At 33.0% G+C, this 20610-nt stretch overlaps 2 protein-coding genes across 2 annotated transcripts; both read left to right on the top strand.

Annotated features, from left to right (window-relative positions):
- The first annotated feature begins 230 nt into the window (after nt 1–230).
- LOC145565306 (uncharacterized) lies at nt 231–920 on the top strand. Its single transcript, XM_081625353.1, has 2 exons — nt 231–422; nt 477–920. The coding sequence occupies exons 1-2, from the start codon at nt 231–233 to the stop codon at nt 918–920; spliced, it is 636 nt and encodes a 211-aa protein (XP_081481479.1).
- Nucleotides 921–8496: 7576 nt separating this feature from the next.
- LOC145562493 (phospholipase D delta-like) lies at nt 8497–18370 on the top strand. The gene is made up of 10 exons (XM_081622792.1): nt 8497–9615; nt 11065–11181; nt 12284–12478; nt 14253–14564; nt 14647–14736; nt 15034–15181; nt 15885–16033; nt 16331–16492; nt 16939–17139; nt 17660–18370. Exons 1-10 carry the CDS (start codon nt 8698–8700, stop codon nt 17954–17956), a joined length of 2589 nt encoding a protein of 862 aa, XP_081478918.1. The 5' UTR covers nt 8497–8697; the 3' UTR covers nt 17957–18370.
- Nucleotides 18371–20610: the final 2240 nt, after the last annotated feature.

Below are 20610 nucleotides of genomic sequence, written 5' to 3'. Positions count from 1 at the left end.
TTGTGGTATTTCCTCCAGTCCCAAAAGTTATTGTTCCATTGATAATATCTGGAATACCCAAAGCCTGATTGCCCGCAAGTATATTCTCGTGGTCCTCTTGAGTTACCAATCCAGCACTAGGATGAAACAAGAAACTCATTATTGGTGAGTATGAAGAACAATTTGGTCTACTTCCTAGATATGCAGGTGAAATTCTGAGCAGTAACAAGGTAAACACAGTTAAACTAAAGATGAATGTCAATGTGTTTGCAAGGATTTACTTATGTTTTGAAGATCTTAAGAAGGGGTTCCTTGATGGCTGCAGAAGGTTAATTTCATTGGATGGATGCTTTCTCAAGTGGCCTTTTGGTGGTCAACTTTTAGTGGCTATAGGGAGGGATGGGAACAACCAGATGTTCCCAATAGTATGGTCAGTAGTGGAGGTAGAGAGCATAGATACCTAGACTTGGTTCTTAGAGCTTTTAGGTTTTGATTAGGTACTTCTGGTGGGGCAAGATACACCTTCATGTCAGACCAACAGAAGTGCTAACATATTCCCTGAAGTTGAGACAAGGGTTTGTGCAAGACATATTTACTGTAATTTTAGATCGGTATTTGGTGGGGGTTTGGAATTCAGAAAGCAGTTTTGGAAGATTGTCAAAAGTACAACTGAGAATGAATTCCATGCAAACATTGAGATGATGAGAACTATTTCAGCACATGTAGCTGAGGATCTCATGAATAAAAACTACAATAAATGGTGCAGGGCATTTTACACCTCTCTTTCATGTTGTGATAGTGTTGACAACATGAGTGAGGTGTTTAAAGCATACATTCTAAATTCAAGGCATAAACCCATTATCACCATGTTGGAAGACATAAGGGAAGGTGTAATGGAGATCTACATAAAAAAAGGGATCATATTGCCAACAAAGACATGATTTTGTGCCCTAGGATCCAACAAAAGTCGAAAAGATGCAAGGTTTGGGATAGGGGTTGAAATGCATACTGGGATGGTGGGTTTTGTTATAGGGTCAGATAAGGTGCTACTCAAGAAAAATTTGTTGTCAACCTTTCTTAGAGAACCTGTAGCTACAGAGCTTGGCAAATAAGTGGCATCCCCTGCAAACATGTTGTAGTTGCAGTGTGGAACAAGTCAGACCATCCACAAAATCCACTTACTTGAAGGCATATTAGAACTTATTAGAGCCTTTAAATGGCCTCAGGAATGGCCATTTAGTAATGACCTTATGTTGGCACCTAAGATGAAGAAAATTAATCACAGGCCATAAGCAAAAAGAAGAATGCAGGCAGCAGAAGTTACTGCAGCAGGGAAGCTCAGGAGGAAAGGAGTTGTCATCACCTGCAAACTGTGTGGTGTCCAAGGTCATAATGTAAGGGGCTACAAAAATGTTGCTGCAGAAGACAGAAGCAACAGGACAAACAATGGCAACTTTAGCAACTAATGAAGCTCAACTACCCATGCATATGAGGGGGTGGGGATCTACAATTACCCAAACGGGTTTTAGAGAGTAGCAACAGTAAGAACAAATATATTTAGAGTTGTTTTCATTAATTCAGAAGATTTTTAATTTCATGTACTCCCTCCGTTTTTAAATATTTACTCAATTTCTCCATGCGCGGAGTTTTAGGAGAAATTGGAGAAAGTAATAAATATGGAGGTAGTGGGGTAGGTGGAAGAATAAAAAATTGTAAAAAGCAAAAGTAGTGGAGAGAATTGGAGGAGAGAGAATATGAAATTAATAAAATATGATTTATGTTGGGTCCACTAGGTGAGAGAAATGAATTAAATATTGTAAAAACTTTTCAAATAAGGAAATGGAGCAAGTATTTAAAAACGGCCGAAAAAGGAAAGTGGAGCAAGTATTTAAAAACGGAGGGAGTGTTAACCAATCTTTGCTGATGCAGGGTGGTTTTAACCCCCAAAATCATGTTCCTGCCCCAACACCACAACCTGTTCAAAGGGCATTTTACTCTGACTAAGATGGGGAGCAGACTGTTATTCTTTCAGTCAAGAATACCCCCTTTCATCACAACAAACCCAACAAGAACCAACAACTATAACATTACAAGCACTGCAGGTAGGTTAATAGAACAATTTTTATTAATTTTCTCTTTGCCAAATTGCATCATCTGACTACATTTTCAACTTACAGGACCTAGCAAAGAAGAGAATAAATAATAAACATACAATGTGTTTAAGTTATAATAATAAAATACAATGTGTTTAAGTTATAAATACAATGTGTTTAAGTTATACAAATTGTGCCACCCTGGTGTCTCTCCTTAGCCGTGAATGTTCGGATTTTTCTGCCTGCAGTATTATTAAGTGCCTCGTGCTTGGGTGGAACCTGCTTACTGTTTGGCAAGGAAGGCTTTACAGCGTAGGATTTTGTTTCAGTCTTTCTGAGTTGTGCTTATTGTTTTTAGTTTAAAAAAAAAAAGAAAAAATAAAAACTAAAAATAAAAGCGATGCAAAAAAGATATCAATAACTATATACTAAAAGACACACCAACAATGACACGTGTCGGTTTCTAGTGTGTCCTTAGTGATTTTTTTTTTTTAAAGCTTATTTTGGGTTAAAAAAATTCAAATGAGGTTAAAAAAATTTACTAAAATGTAATTAGCCTTCATGGTAGCAAAATAATTATAGCAAGAATTCAGATTTATGTAGCAAATCAACCATAACAAGAGTATTTTAATTTCTTTTCCAACATTCTTCTCTACTCTCTATTATAGACTTAGGCTAAATTATTCACGATCATATTTCAAATATTATATTTCATTATTTCTTTAAAAAAAATATTGGCAAAAGAGACCAATGCGAAATATTTACAAACAAAAAAGTCTCTTAATAACCATAAAACTTATTTCATTCAAGTTTAATTGTACAATACTATTATATTTATATTTAAACAAAATAGTATGTATATCTTCAATCATTTCTATGTAAAAATTACAAACACACTTTTAACGGTAACTTTGATGACTTAAATATTGAGTATACTGTTAAACTAATGATAAATCATGAAGATTACCGTGCATGACACGGGACCTAAACTAGTACTTATATATGTCGATACATATCAATGTTAATATGGTGAATATTGTGCACGTGTCTAATTTCAGTTGGATTTAACCAAATCGAGTTAAGCAACCAAAGGTAAAGACATTACATGATTATAATTTGGAAAATTTGCAAATTACAGCAATTTAAAGTTAGTGTTTTGCAAATTGTAGCCATTTTTTAAAAAATTGCAAATTGCAGCCCAAAAGTTGTTATAAATTGTAAATTGCAACCTAATTCAAATTTTTCATCGGTTTAAGTGTCGAAAAATATTTAGTTAAGGTTTTAGTGGCCATTTTAATTTTTAAAGTTCCAAATTGGGTTCGAAATTGGCAAAAAATTAATGTAAGTGCCTCGTTTTTACAGCAAAAAATAGTTGCCCACAAATCAATACATTTTTGCTACGCAAAACGAGGTACTTACGTTATTTTTTGCTAATTCCGAGTTCAATTCAGTTCTTTAAGGCCTAAAATGACCCCAAAAACCTTAACCAAATATTTTTCGACACGCAAACCGATGAAAAAGTTAAATTGGGTTGTAATTTACAATTTATAAGAACTTTTGAGCTGTAATTGACAATTTTTTTTTTAAATAGCTACAATTTACAAAATACAAACTTTAAATAACTGTAATTGGAAAATTTTCCTTATAATTTGTATAGACACAACAACTAGTAATCTAGTATGACCTAAATTGTACAAGTACTCCGTACTTAGTATGACAAGATATGATAATCCATATTAGCCTGGATTAGTGCATCACCTTCTTTATTCAACAACTTTTTTTAATTAAATGCGTTACTTCCTTAAATGGACATATTCATATACTTCCTCTATTCCATAATATATGACACAGTTAAATATTGCAAATATGTCAATGTACTAGTTTGACTTTATTTTATCCCTCCTTTATAAAAAGTAGAAGATCGTGCTTATAAATAGTGCATGGACCTACATACCCTTCAAAATGTTTGTTTACATTCTTACCTCCATATATAATTTTTTTTATTTATGTCCTTACACGTGTATAGATGTAATGAGTGTTGAGCTTTCTCTCTCTTTACATTTATGTACTTTTATATTATTTATTGGAATTATAAGTAAATATATTATGGGTAAATTTAAAGTTCACCTCTCATGATCGAAATTAATAAGACGACTCCATTAGATGGATGAATTTGAAAGATCTTTCTACTCAATTAATTAAATTAAATGGAAAATGAAATAATAAAATTTAAAATGTTTGATATTTAATGGGAGCTATAGTTCAATGGCTTGACAAGTTTATCAACTGGACAAGCAAAAAGTTGTTTCTTTGTGAAGGTCAAAATTAACGACAGGTCAAAATTAACGACTTATACATAATTGTGTTTAAATGACATTAAGACCAATGAAATGAATCTGATGATTGTGCCGAAGTAGATGTACTAGGAAGGAAAGAAACCAAACTCACTGCATTGAAAAAGGGCAAAAAAAAAGCAAGAAGGAAGTCAAGAGAATTATCAAGGGTTTAAAGGCTACAATTGAGGCTGCATAAAGCTTTTTCTATTGCATAACCAAATCCACGTTTTTGGAAAAAAGTTGCCAATACAAGCTAATATTTTCTCTAATTGCCTAATGGTTAATGTATTATGCGAGTCGGCTGTAACTGTTTCTCTTTTTTAGTTTCATATATAGTTATTCCCATATAATTTATGTAGAGTAATTACTAGGTTGGATATTGTATATTCCCATATAATTTATGTAGAGTAATTTAACATTGCATATGCATATAATATACAACACCCAACCTAGTATAATTAAATATTAATGAAAATTATTTTAAATGTATATCATGAAACTTTATATTAAACCTATCTAACATATTTTGTGATAAAATATATTTTTATTATGTTTATAAAAAAATTATGATCAAACCTAATTCATGAATAGTGAAAAAATGTTCAATGTCTCATATATTGTGAGACGGAGAAAGTACGATATATTTTATTATTCTCTCTTAAGCTCACTAACTCCACTTACTACTATTTATTTTTCTATTTTCTTGTGATCCTAATATATTCATACTCCATGTGTGAGAAAATATTCCTCTATCCACCCTTTACTGAGATACTCCCTTCATTTTTATTTAAGTGCCCCATTTTGACTTTAGTACTATTTATATGCACCGCTTTGACTAATATTTGTGCTTTATATAAGATAAAATAATAGTACTAGTTAGAATCATCACAAAGCATATTTTACAAGTATCAGTTTTTATTTAATTTTAATTTTATTTAATTTAATTTTTTTTTAATTTTTTTTTTACTTATGGGTAATTAAAGATATCATTAGTCAAAATTGTGCATTGACTAGTGTGTTAGTCAAATTGAAACACTTAAATGAAAATAGAGGGAGTATTATATTTTCAACTTCATGGGGTGTCAATTTTGGGTATTTAGATCAGGTTCGATGACTCGGTGAGGTGAAGTCGGGTCAGAGTAAGTCAAATTTTAAATTTGAGTCATGCTAATTATTGTGTCCATACGAGTCAAAATCTGAATTGGATATTTTTCGAATTGGATAGGGTCAGGTGTGATTTTGACACCTCTGCCTTTACCCACTTACACATTAAAATAAATCATTTCAAGTTTTCAACTGACTTGCCTAAGACTTTGTACATACACAATAACACAAGTGACTAGGGGTGAACATGGGACGGGTACCCGTACCGTTAGTACTGACGGTTCGGGTATCCGATAGCCAAAATTCCTAAAAGTGATATCCATAACCCGAACCGATAAGTTCGGGTACCCGTATTTTCGGATCAGTTATCGAGTTCCCAATAAGATATCCAATAATTAATGATAATTAAACTTAATTATGTAGTTATTATGATATAATTTATCACTAATTAACAACAATATCATATGATTTTGACCAAATTATTAATAATATTACTAATCATTGATATTATAAAGTAATTATGATGTAAAGTAAGAATTTAGATTTTAAAAAAAACAATTTAAGTAGGGAAAAAAGCAAAAAAATGCTTATCGAATCGGATCGGATAATCGTTAATTTTAAAATGATACCCAATAATCATACCCGATAACAAATTATCGGAACGGGTACCCGAACCGTTATGATTATCGGATCGAGTACCCTTTTCAAAACGGTTACGGATCGATTTTTCGGATAGTTTTGCTCAGCTAAAGTAAAGGATATCCAACTATAATCATACTAATAGCGATCATATGTGGAAATTGGAATTATACTCGTATATAATATATCGTGGACCAAATGTTTTGATATAAATGGAAATGATGATGTTTAATTTTAAAATTTTATGTTAAATAATGGAGATGATGATGTTGATTATATATGTTGGTCTTGTTGGAGATACAAATTTTGATGATGATGTTTTATTGATAAGATGATGAATTTTAGTTGAAAAAAAAAAAAAAAAAAAAACAGAGGGACATGGTGCCGCTAATAGTAGTCTAATACAAGGCCCAAGACAAGGACAAATGAACGTGGTTGATTAAGATCCTCTGATTTTACTTGCCAAATCAGACGGTTGGTGACTGGTATTGATTTGTTGGCCTATTTAATGGCAACAAGAGTCATTATTTTATCTTCTTCTACTTGTATAAAGAAGATTAGGTACGACAATTAATACAACATGGGTTCCATTTCTTTAGTGATGATTTAAATGAATATATACTTCATTCTTTGTCAATTGAATGATTTGCACCACTTTTAGACATTCACTTATTGTTTGTAGTTATTCAAGTTGGAGTAAATTGATTTGTTTAGGGAGTGGATTATAATTAAAGGATCTTGCTAATGAGCGCCCCAGGACGTTAGATAAGGAATAATTATATTGGTTGAAATGGTAATAAGTTAGGAATGCATGACAAAATCACGCGTCGTTCGGTGTAATTAATGTTAATTTTACTCTAATATTTCCACTTTTAATTCTCTTATCTAACGCCCTGGGGCGCTTATTAGCTTTTGCCATAATTAAAATATATTGTCGACATTAACATGAAATAAACCCTTTAAGAATAAAGACAATCTTTTAATTAAAGCTACAAAAGGAACTTTTTTTTTGGTGAAGACAAAAGCAACTTGAGACACCATTATATCAACAAAAATTAAACTTCCTCTTTTAGCAAAGTGTACATAATAATCTTTTAGGAGTTCTTCTATATTTACTATTTATGGGTCATTAAACTCAGAGAAAAAGTTACTCAGTAATAATATTAAAGAAGGTAAGCGTGGAAAATAAAGTTCAAATAAGTTTTGCTAATTGTTAATTAAGGCAACTAAAGTTTAAGTTTTGAGTGAGGGATAGTTCAACTGGTTAGGGCTCCCCTCCCTGTTTCAGATGATTTTGAGAACAATTTTCAACACTCATCTTTGTGGTTCTAAACACCAAAAGTAAAAGTTTAATTAAAATAAGTTTTAATAATACATGCTTGTAAGTTTAAATAAGTAAAAATAAAGTGAAACAAAACTTTTTTTCCATAGGCAACCCACTATAATGAAATCAATTATTTATTTATTTTTTCTTATAAAAAAAATTTTGTGTGTAATTTTCACTAATTGTCTTTAATTTTTTTTATTAAATATATTTATATAAATCTAATAACATTTTAGTTGATATGTTTTTATCTTAATATAAGATTAATTATACCAAATGTGGAGTTAAAAAAAATCAAATTAATTTTCACTAAATGTCTTTAATTTTGTTATTAAATATATTTATATAAATCCAATAACATTTTAGTTGATATGTTTTTATTAAAAAATTAGATCAAATTATACCAAATGCGGAGTTAAAAAAAAAAAAAAAACAAATTATACCAGATCAGAAGAATTCACATTAGACTAGATAGAGCGTTTTGTGTGTGGCTGACCACATCATACATCCATTTGTAATATTCACGTTTTGCGTTTTGTGTGCGTTCTATTCACCTGATTTTCATTGATTTGAACTTACATGAACTTATCTAAACTTATTAAAACTTATTTTAGTTGTAATTTGTACTTGGATAAAGCTTATCAGAACTTATTAAACTTGAACTGAATTTATCTAAACCTAACTGAACTTATTACACCTGAAATAAGTAAAAATAAGATGAATTGAACAGAACCAAGGTAACCCTAATATAGTTGACTACATTGTGTAGCCAGCCACAAATTTCTGTTTGTGTAGACCAGTTTAGAGAAATTAAATTCAAACTTGATCTTATAAATTAAATACTCCGTATTATCTAAATAATAATTTAATGGTTGAACCATTAAAAGTTACTTTAAAAATTAATGTCCAACACGCTCTATGCAAATAGAAAATGGGGTGCATTAATAAAACAAAGAGCAAGTAATTTTCAAGAATCCAACGTTAAATAAATTATAGTGATAAAAATTGTGAATTACGGAAAGAGCCAATATTGATAGTTTCCGCCATCTTCAAAGTATTTCAAAACAATCTCTGTCAACTCTCCCCCTCACACTTTCTGTTTCCCTATTTTGTTTTTGTCACCAAATTCTCTCATTTCCTTTCCTTTCTCTCTCCTCTCCTCTACGCCAACCGCCCACCAACTTCCTCACTTTCACACTCTCTCTCCTCCAAGCTCTCAACAATGGCGGAAGATTCAGAAAAAATGGTGTATCTCCACGGAGATCTCGACCTCACAATCCACGAAGCTCGGGACTTACCCAACATGGACATCACCTCCGAACGCCTCCGTCTCTGCTTCACCGCCTGCAACACTTGCTCTTCCACCCCCCGAGACGACCACCTCCCTCCAAAGAATTCAAAGAATCAACATCGACATCGGCCTCACATCATCACTAGCGACCCTTACGTCGCCGTTGTAGTCCCTCAAGCCACGATTGCGCGTACCCGAGTTCTCAAAAACTCGCAGGATCCTGAATGGAACGAACAATTCATCATACCTATTGCGCATCCAATAACTAATATCGAGTTCCAGGTTAAAGACGATGACGTTTTCGGGGCTCAGGTTATTGGGATTTTCTCTCTTCCTGCTTCTCGGCTTTTATCTGGGGAACATATTAAAGGGTGGCAGCCAATTTACTCTCCTTCGACTGGGAAACCGCCGAAGCCGGAATCGGCAATTCGAATCGATCTGAAATATACTCCTTGTGAGAGGATTCCAGATCTTAATGTTACTTTGAATGGGGTGAAATCGACTTATTTTCCGTTGAGAAAGGGGAGTTTAGTGAAATTGTATCAGGATTCTCATGGGAAACCTGATTATTTGCCGGAAATTAAGTTAGATGGTGGTGAAATTTATAATCAGAATACTTGTTGGGAAGATATATGTTATGCTATTTCTGAAGCACATCATATGATTTATATTGTTGGTTGGTCTGTATTTCATAAAGTTAAGTTAGTGAGAGAACCCACTAAGCCATTGCCAAGAGGAGGTGATCTTACTCTTGGGGATTTGTTGAAGTATAAGTCTGAAGAAGGTGTTAGGGTTTTGTTGCTTGTTTGGGATGATAAGACTTCTCATAACAAGTATTTCATCAAAACGGTATTTTCCTTTTTTTTTTTTTTTTTTTTTTTTTTTTTTTTTTTTTTTGTCTTTGATGATATTATGGTGTTTGATTTTGCATTTTTATTATGTGAATGGTATTACAGTGTTTAATTTGTAATGGGTTTGTAAATGTGAGTGGGATGTTGAGGATTTACTTGGGAGGAGGTTGGGTTGGTGTCTTGCTATATACACGGGTGTACCTAGATTACGGATTTTTGTGATTGAAGGAGCTGGGATTGGTTAAAAATGGGAAAAAAGGTTTGTAGATCCAGTTGAGTGGTTAACTTTGTTTAACTTTGATGTGGGTCCTCTCCCTTTCTTTCCATTCTTTTTTTTATGCCTATGTAAAAATTTGTAGTTTTTTTTTTTTTAATGTATGTCAATGGATGATGAACTTTAATAAAGTGAGTTTTCAGATCAAGTTTGTTTGTTGAGAAGTGATGAAATGGGGTGAATCTGGGATTGTTGGGAGCCTAGGAGGAGAAAATTGTTGCAGTAAGGAGATTAAATAATAATGTCCCGGTTTTAATAATTACAAGTTGTAACTAGATTGCAGCTTGTATGTCGGTTTTCTTGGAAAAAGTTTGAGGAATTGACTAGATTGGTATCTGGTACTACTAAGATGACTAATTTGTAGGATTGATATAACTATGAGTGTTGGTGAGATGATGTGGGTGGATTTTTTGGATAGAAGAAGAGTTTGTCTTGGTTGTGCTGGTGATGTGGGGTGTTTGATAATGCGGCTGATTATCCATATTAATTAGTTTAATTTTAATCTTGGAATTGTCTGAAGTTCTTAACAAAACAAAGATTTCACTTTTTATATATAATGGAATGATTTAAATTATATTCTATTGTTCTCCTTTGGTTCCTTTCTCTTTCAAAGTCAAAGAGCACAATTTTAAAAGAAACCTGTCATGTTCTAGTTAAGTTTGGAATTAGTTAGTTGATATACTTTAAATCATGGAATTGTCTTAACTATACATTGATTTCACTTGTTCAACTAATGAAATGGATTAAATATTATTCTAATGTTTTCCTTTTTTGATTACATTACTTAATTAAAAAATTAAAGAACATAATGTTTATTAAAGGATCCTTTCATACTCAATTGATATGTAATCATATGGAAGATTCTGGTCTTTTTTTTTTATTTTTTTATTTTTAAACTTGTTGTGGAGTGATCAGTTTTGCAATTCAGAATATTTTAGTGAATCAATGTTGGTGCTAGTTGTTTGATTGTAATTGAATGATGCTCCTTCCACTGCTCTTATTTTTACCTAAGCTTCATTTTGTCAAAGTGTTAGGTCAAATAAATGGATGGATAATAAAAGCTTTTTAGCACTGGTTTTTTTTATGTGCTGGTTGCTGGTTCAAAGATTATGGATATTGCAAAACAATGTTTTGATATCCATTCTGTTTTCTGGTATGTGTTGTTGGCTGTAGGAAGGGGTTATGCAAACACACGATGAGGAAACACGGAAGTTTTTCAAGCATTCTTCAGTTAATTGCGTTTTATCACCTCGTTATGGCAGCAGTAAACTTGGCTACTTCAAGCAACAGGTACTCTTTGATTTGTGAGGCTGAGGCATTTACCACATGTGCTTATTCCGATGTGATTAGTTTTTGACTTATTTGATCTTTTTGACTTCATCTTTTTTTATTCTTTATTTATTCCTTACTTTTTATGGAAAGAAAGTGTAAGGAAGGCCCCTGGCATAGGCCTTTAATTATCTTTTTTTTTTTTACTTCATGATGTTGTGATATCATCCTTGGCTTTACTACCTTAAGATTTTGTCTTCCTTAATTTTCTGTATATATATATATATATATATATATATATATATATATATATATATATATATATATATATATATATATATATATATATATATATATTTTCTTTACTCTCTCAGCATTCTTGAGCAGGAGGGTGGTTAAGAATCATACTTTGTCTTAGAGGTTCTTGGCCCGAATAAGAACATACGCTTAAAACAATGGGAGGATGTTTATTTTCTGTTACATCTGTGGTCTTGGTTTCAATGATTGATCCAAGCATCATAGTATCTTTTACCTGTATAGAAATTTCAGGCCTTTGTGGTATGTTTCTTGAGCAATAATTGCAACTGCTCCAACTTCTGTGCTGGTTTTGTAGATCAATTTTTCATTTGCAACCGATACTACATTTTCTCCAAGCTGAGAATTTGACTATGCAAGCTCAAATCTCTAGTTTGACTAATAATGCTAATTCCTACGATATGTTCTTTTTAGCCTGGAAAATCCTGCCCCAAAGTTTGTAAATTTATGTGGATCCTATATTCTTCTTTATGATGACAACTTGAGGAAAATGTGAGGAGGTTGTATTTTATCTGTTCCCTTGAGTACTTTAATTATAACAGTGGTTTCATTATGTAGCTAGACGGGTTAGATGTGGGCTCTCTTATGAGTTTGCTGTGAGAGTGTATTAACTGTATTTATGTTAAGTTATATTTCTGGTGACTTTACATCCTTAGCTGCCAAGTTGATATTATTGTGTGGTAGTTTGATAAATAGCTGTTTAACACATTCTAGGCTGCTTCAGGGCCTGTCCATGTTCTCATCCGCCACGGTTGCCAGTACTTTTATTGGTATATGTGATTTATTGGTATTTGTGATATCTCTGCAGGTTGTTGGAACTTTGTTTACGCATCATCAGAAATGTGTTCTTGTAGATACACAGGCATCTGGTAACAACAGAAAGGTTACCGCTTTCATAGGAGGTATAGATCTGTGTGATGGGCGCTATGACACACCTGAGCACAGACTTTTCCGTGATCTTGACACAGTTTTCAAAGATGATTTTCACAACCCCACATTTCCTGTGAGTATATGATCCCATTTTGCTTTTTGTTGGGATACATCCTGGTGTTACTTTTCTCTTTGTAGAATTTCATCCTAGAAATCTAGTACTCTAGCTACTTTGTTAGATTTTTACCATTACTCTTTTCTGCATGTTCATGTTTGTTTGGTCCTTTGATCTCTATTATCAATTCGACATTTATACTTATATCAGTGATATGTGGTCGTACACCCTTAAAATCTAGAAATCTAACCCATCCTCTTAACTATGTAGTTGGTTAAGTCGTGTGAGAAGTAGTATCAATATTGGATGCTATAAAATATAATAAGTTTAATCAATAAAAAGAAGGTTAAATTAATACTGTATCAAACTTCAAAAAAAAAAATCAAATAATAAAAATATCTAGAATTAAGTATCCTAGACTCCCGTGCAAGACAAATTCCTACTCCAACCAATTGATTATATGGTCACAAGGAGAGGTACGTCTTATTGATACCCTAGATCTAGGGTGCGTTCTATTCGCTTGATTTTTACTTATTAGAACTTATCAGATCTTATTTGAACTTATCTAAACTTATTAGCCCTTATTAAAACTTATTTTAGTTATAAATTGAACTTGGGTAACCCTGATTAACCCTTATCACAACTTATCTGAACTTATTTTTCCTGAAGTTGTCTGAACTTATTTGAACTTATTAACCCTTATCTGAACTTATTTTTTCGAAATAAGTGGAAATAAGGTGAAGAACACAGGGCCCTATTATGAGTAGTTGTGGCTTCCTTAAAATACACTTAAACCTATTTTCATGGAATCATGTAATTCAAAGACATTAAGCCCGACATCCTAACTTAACAATCCATTCTTCCTACTCACATGGAGAAATTCCCGTCTTTTAATAAGATATTTAAATTTGTCCACTCCTCTTGTGATCAAGACGATGGAATAATGGCAATACTAATCATCCTTAATCTAGTATTGGCATACACATAATCAATTAAGCATGAATACATAGACATTTAATACAGATTTAAAAGAATAAATCAAGCATCAATCATGGCTAGGACTCAATCAATCTCTAGATTAAATAAAGCAATATAAAGAAGGGAGAAAAAAAGAAAAGAAAATTTGATACTTGATTTAATGGTAGAAAGTGGGAGTCCTGAAGAGCAATGGACATCTTCAAGATTCTCTCTCTAACTTCTTTCTGAATCCTAACTTAAATTGATACAAATGATGATAAAGTTTCTAATAAAGTATTAGTAGGAGCAGCAGTAGTAGTAATAGTAGTTCTCTTGCTAGTAGTAGTAGTAGTTCTCCTGTCAATTGAATTAATTGAAAGTCAACGAAGCTATTTGAATCAGTTGGAAGTCAAATTCATTTATATGATTTGATGAATATTTTGTGTATAGATTATAGTAAGTGACATTGACTAAAAAATAGGGAAAAAAGAAAAAAAAAAGTATTGATTTTGGAGGAAAAAAACAGCGATATGAAGTGACATGTGTCATTTTTGATGCCTGTTTTAGTATTATATATTGATGAGGTTAAATATGCACCTAAAATGTGTACAAAGTAGGACTTATCATTAGGTGATCTTCTATTTTCCTACCTGCTTTATTATCTGAAAATTAGTTTGTGGATTTTAACTTTCTTTATCATATAGAGAAAATAATTGAAGAGAATGAGAAACTAAATAAGTAAATATTAATCTCACCAGTTCTCTGTATGATATGAAAACATTTGAACAGCCATTGTTTAGTTAGTTGTTGATTTTTCCAGTTATGGATTTCATAGGCTGGAACAAGAGCTCCAAGGCAGCCATGGCATGACTTGCATTGCAGAATTGACGGTCCTGCTGCGTATGATGTCCTAATAAATTTTGAGCAGAGATGGAAAAAGGCTACAAAGTTTAGAGAGTTTGGATTTCGGAAGAAGATGTCTCGTTGGCACGATGATTCTTTAATCAAGTTAGATCGTATCTCTTGGATACTTAGCCCTAAGCGCTCATCCAAAGATGATGAGCTCACTGAAGTCCCGAAAGAAGATCCTGAACTATGGGTTTCAAAGGAAGGGCATTCAGGTAATATTTGTAACTTTCGTAATACTGTCGACTCCTTTATACGTTATTTCCCTGTCCTTATACGTTATAGTATTCCTGTCTGCTGTTACTTTGTGAACGAATTGTTAGCTTGTTTGGGTTTATTTACAGATATTCCGTTCGATTGACTCGGGATCACTGAGGGGATTCCCTAAAACGGTCTCTCAAGCCAAGTCTCAGGTTAACATCTTTATATTCTCTCTCGATCTATTTCTGACCAGGATCTTAAGCTATATGCCAAGACTGTCATAATATACTGTGGTACAAATCTTGATTCTAACTGTCAAAGTCTCAAATTTCAAGGCAGTCAGTCTGCCTAAAGAAAAAGAAGCAAGTATTTAAATAAAGTTATATCATGTTTAACGATCTGATGGAAAGTCGGTTGCAAATCTTGCAAGTACTGTTGCCAGATTTTCCAATTATTAAAAACAATTATTTTGTATTAAATTTAAAAAGTCCTTTTATCATGTTTTGCAGAATCTTGAGTGTGCCAAAAATTTGGTGATTGATAAAAGCATACAAACAGCATATATCCAGGCAATCAGATCTGCACAGCGCTTTATATATATTGAAAATCAGTATTTTATCGGATCATCTTATGGATGGCCTTCTTACAAAAATGCAGGTCAGGCAGACACTCTTGTTATTCTGTGGTGTTATTTACATGTGCCATATTTATTAGTCTAACAATTGCAGGGGTGGGCAAGCTTTTTTTGTAAGAGTTTAGTGAATTTTTTATCTTTCTTAAAGAATTTAGGTACTTTCAGGATAGAAATAGCTACTAAGGGCTGGTTTAGTTCACCTTATTTTTGTTTAACTGATGTTATCTGATGTGGTCTGATTGTTTGATTGACCAAACTTTTATCTTATGTGTTTGATAATCTATAAAGAAAGAATGTATCAAGTTGGTTCATGTTAGATTCGTATTAATGTATATTTTATTATTATTGTAATATTTTTAATTACATAATTAAAGATGTTTAGCAATAAAAAGCTACACATAATATGATAAAGTTTGTCAAAATTTATTTTTCTTGATCGTATCTTATTTGAACTTATTTTTTCTGATCTGATATGATCTGAACTTATTTTTTCTAATTTGAACTTATTTTTTCAAATATGATATGAAATAAGTAAAAATAAGGTGAATTAAACATGGCCTAAATGGTCACTTGCTTCCATTGCCTTTTGTTCCCATTAGACAACTTTCATATTACTGTAAGACGTTGGAGTTAATGAAATAGCTGATGGGTTGTTGAAGTTTATGTTTTTTTAAGCTATGACCCTTAGAAGGTTGCTGATGTTCCTCTGCATCTTGTCATAATTAGGTGCTGATAATATGATCCCTATGGAGTTGGCTTTAAAAATCGTCAGTAAAATTAGAGCCAAGGAAAGATTTGCGGTGTATATTATCATACCAATGTGGCCAGAAGGTGATCCAAAGTCTGCTGCTGTGCAAGAAATTCTTTATTGGCAGGTTAGGAGGAATTACGATTTTACAAAGCCTTTTGATCTTAAATGCATGCTGTAACCATTTCCCTGGAATATAGTAATATTTTTGAATTTTTTTAAATATAAGACCTCACTGTCCATGATCATGTATCCTTTTTTTAATCGAGATCTAATAAATTTTGTCTTTTTGGCTCCATTCCTTCATGTGAAATTCTCTTTTTATTTGATGTAATAAATTCATTTTCTTGATTTCTTTCTAGGAAAAATGAAATTTTAGGACTGTTGTAGTGCATTTATGTTAAGATTTGTGTTTTCCTCACAGAGTCAGACGATGCAAATGATGTATGAAGTTGTTGCTCGTGAACTGAAAACAATGCAGCTTACAGATTTGCATCTTCAAGATTATCTAAATTTCTATTGCCTTGGTAATCGGGAAGAAGTTCCTGAGGAGTCTCTGAAGGAAGCAGAGCAATCAAGTGACAAGGTCGGTGTTCTTTTCTATCTTGTTTCCTTGTCCTTATATTGGAACTTAAACTTGAGGACTACAGTTGAGTTTAACAGGAAATGGTTACATTTCAAATATCTTGATTCTCAACTCACTAACTCCTCATAGGTTTTATATGAAATAAGAGGTTCAAATTTTAAAACTCTATAGGTACATGTATAGAATAGTTATCTAAGGGTTGTTTCTGATTCATGGAGTTTCACCATGTTTTGACCAACACGCCGATGTTAAGCTTGATTTCTAGTTAATGTGGTATGTCTTTGGGATCTGTTATCTAGTTGCAACTTGCAAGGCTGTTGCTGCTCTATGGAGCATATGCTTTGTTTCTTATGGCATAAAATTGGCATTGTTTTCTTAACTGCCAAATGCTGATGGTAGGCATAATGAAGCTGATTATGTGTTCCCTAACAACATGATTCTGTCAGATTTCAGATTCATACAAGTACCGCAGATTTATGATCTATGTACATGCAAAGGGAATGATTGTTGATGATGAGTATGTTTTAATGGGATCTGCTAACATCAACCAACGATCCTTAGCCGGTACTAAAGACACAGAAATTGCTATGGGTGCTTATCAACCCCATCATACTTGGGCTAACAAGAAAAGGCACCCTAAAGGCCAGGTTTGCTTGCATATCCTTACTGTGCTTTCTTTTCCCGTAAAAGCTATTTTTGTTGATCTTTTGAGCTTGGGCTTTTGCTCTCCCTCTCTCCTAACTGTCCTGACTGTTCCATTCACCTGGCCATCTGTTTCTCAGCATTTTTGAATATTTACCTGTGTTCTAATATACTAGTGATTGCATGCGAGGCTTATGTATGAAATGTTATAGCTTTAACATGAATTATTTATTTATTTATTTATTATTAAACCTAAAGATACTGTTTTACTCTACTAAATGTTTAGATATTGGTTTTAGCTTCTGTTGTAAGGATTGGAATTTCTAAATAGATTACAAGTTTACAACAGTGGAAAAATAAACGAATCAATTATGTTGTGGTACAGTTGGATTGTATTCTTTTTGGTTTACACGTCTGGCATTCTAACATCTGCAATGACTGCAACCCATACTTTTAGATCAGCTCCGTTATTCAGTGTGTTTCCTTATAATAGCCTACTAAATCATTTAAGCTAATGTTTTGCAGGTGTACGGTTATAGATCATCGTTGTGGGCTGAGCATCTTGGGATGCTAAATGAGTGTTTTGATGAACCGGAAAGTGTAGAATGTGTGAGAAAAGTAAATGAGATTGCTGAAGATAACTGGAAGAGATTTACAAAAGAAAGTTTCACATTGTTGCAGGGCCACCTTCTTAAGTATCCATTGCTGGTGGATGATGATGGTAAAGTCGAATCCTTGCCCAATCAAGATACTTTCCCTGATCTCGGAGGCAAAATACTTGGTGTTCCTTCCAACACGCTCCCTGACGTCCTTACTACGTAAACTCCAAGGTTAGGTTATCTTGGCAAAGCACCTGGTGGGAGATTATGGCGGACAAAGAATCAAACATTGAAACAACTACTGTACCTTTTGCACAGCTTTATTTAAATAATATTTATTTTGTTTATTCAATTTTTAATTTTTGTTGTATTTCTAACTTTCTTTTGCACAAATTGTAAATGCAGCATATGAATGATATGATGGTAGATTTGCGTTTGTACTTAGTGAAATGTAATGGTTGATTACTTGAGCATATATTCCCTTTTACAAATGTAGGAAAGTTTGCTTGAAAAAAAAAAAACAGGACTGAGTCAGTCTTGTTCATACACTCCTTGTTTGGAAGGACGATTGAGGTCAATTGCTCAATTTTTACTCAGTTAAAGTAAGGCTTTGTTTACTTCACCTTATTTTTGTTGAACTGAAATTATATTTACTGAATTGAAATTATTTTTGCTGATCTTAAATTATTTTTACTGAACTGAAATTAATTTTACTGAACTGGTGAACTGAAATTAATTTTACTGAACTGAACTTATTTTTACTAAACTGAAATTAATTTTATTGAATATTATTTTTTTAAGGTGAAGTGAATAGGGTCTAACTTAAGGTAATTAAAGGAAATTTCCCGTAAAAAAAAGAAAAGAAAAAAAGGGAATTTCTAAAAAAAAAAAAAAAGATCTTAGTAGAGTTTGTGAATACTGAATGTTGACTAAAAAACAACCGAGGAAGCAGGATTGAAACTACGCATTGGCAAATGTTACATAATTTCAGTTAAAGATCTTTAAGTGTCAATTGGTAAGAGGTACATTGGGTGAGAAAGCAAAGAAGTGACCCCCACTAATGCCAAAATTGGATGGAAAACGTTAATGGGTAGGGTAGTGCTAGATAAACGTTTGCAAACTTACGAATAGTTCTAAATAAATTTAAAAAAAATGGGTAGTTGTTCACAAAACAGTCTATCTTTATTGTAGTTCTATACAAAATTTACATTGAAATACAGAAAGTATAAAAAAAAAAACTATATATTGATTGCTCCATTTGTCTTGTTATATTTTTTTATTATTATTTTTTTACTACACCACTTGCATTTGCATTTATTCATAGTTTTAAGAGACTATTTACTCAAGTACTTCGTATTATAAAGTTGGACAAGTGGATGATTAATTTATTTAATAACTAGATTAGGTCCCGTGCCATGCACGGTAATTTAATTATTATGTATAATTCAATATTATATTTTTAAATAAACAAAAAAAATATATTTTGTATACTGCATGTGGACAACATATATAACCAAAGTATTTTTTTATTTTATTTTTATTTTTTTTATGTATATAATGAAATGAAAAATGAAAGAGTGAATTATACAAAGAAGTTTAAAATTTTAATGATCAATTAGTATCATTTTCCATTTTATTAACTAAATAATTAAGTATTTTAACCTTGTATATTAAAAACTATGGGTAGGAATACTGATTTATTTCTTCAGATCATTAGATATAAGGCTAGATGTATCAAAAAGATAAAATTGTTTTGTAACATAAATAATTACTATAGTTGTATTTACGATTATTTCACCAAATACCCCTGAGTACTTTGATAATTCACCAGATACCCATGAAACTTTCTAAATGCACCATATACCCTTGATTACTTCGATAATTCACCATATGCCTTAAGGGTTAAGTATGCCCAATGGCATCTTTTTAGTGGCTCCCTTTTAATTACTTAATTAATTATCAAAAAATCTTTAAAAATACTTTACAAAAAAAAAAAAAAAAAAACCCACACCCTAGCCACCACTGCTCCACCCCAGCTAGTCCCCGTCCCGTCGCCGGCGCCCGGACCACCTCATCTTGACGGCGCCAGACCTCCCCTTTGCCCGTGACCACCACCCTGTTAGCCCCACCTACACCCAAGACCCCCACTTTCCCCCAAACTTACACATTATAGAGCAAGAACCCAGCCCCCTCTCCTAATTTCGACGTCAGAACATCCCCCGACCACCTAAGCTCCTACCCCCGCTTCCGACGCCGCCGCCATTTCTAGCTGCCCACCACTACTAATTCCCCTCCCCGAAATCCTAGATCCACACCCTCCCTTTCTCTAACCCTTAAACCCAACCACCTCGAGAAACCCAAAATCCCTAAAAAAAACCCCACCACCACACTTGAAAAATCCCGATTGGCTCTCCTACACCCTCGAAAACCCTGGCCGCTAAGGTTTTTGAGGGTGGGGGAGGGCCGATCGGGGTTTTCCAGTGGTGGTGGTGGTGGGGTTTTTTTAAAGGTTTCGGGTTTTAAGGGGAGTGGGTTTCGAGTGGTTATGTGGTGGTTTAGGCGGAAGGGGAGGATTGTCGATGGTAGGGGGAGGGCGGAGGGGCGGCGGAAGCCGCTGGCGCGGGGGAGGTGGGTCTCGATGCCGACGGTGGTGGGGGTTGGCAGGAGTGGTAGGTGAAAATGGTGGCTGGTTTTTTTTTTAAATAATTAATTTAATAATTAAAAGAGAAGATTAAAAGAAAACCAATTAGATTGCAACGTGGCATAGTTAAGCCTTAGTGACTAACGAAATTGACGTCTTTTAGTCATTCGGGCATTTGGTGACATTGTTGTTAAACTCGAGGGTATATAGTGTATTTGAAAAGTTTCATGGGTATA

The sequence above is a fragment of the Chenopodium album genome, chromosome 10, assembly GCF_948465745.1.
Source record: "Chenopodium album chromosome 10, dcCheAlbu1.1, whole genome shotgun sequence".
NCBI lineage: Eukaryota > Viridiplantae > Streptophyta > Magnoliopsida > Caryophyllales > Amaranthaceae > Chenopodium > Chenopodium album.
Note: the sequence above shows the minus strand (reverse complement) of the source record. Positions and strands in the feature narration are given on the sequence as shown.

Coding starts and splice junctions, on each gene's coding strand:
- LOC145562493 (XM_081622792.1), top strand. CDS start 8,698: ATGGCGGAAGATTCAGAAAAAATGGTGTATCTCCACGGAGATCTCGAC. Junction 9,616..11,064: donor ACAAGTATTTCATCAAAACG/GTATTTTCCTTT, acceptor TGTTGGCTGTAG/GAAGGGGTTATGCAAACACA. Junction 14,565..14,646: donor TTTGTAACTTTCGTAATACT/GTCGACTCCTTT, acceptor ACGAATTGTTAG/CTTGTTTGGGTTTATTTACA.
- LOC145565306 (XM_081625353.1), top strand. CDS start 231: ATGAATGTCAATGTGTTTGCAAGGATTTACTTATGTTTTGAAGATCTT. Junction 423..476: donor TAGTATGGTCAGTAGTGGAG/GTAGAGAGCATA, acceptor GGTTTTGATTAG/GTACTTCTGGTGGGGCAAGA.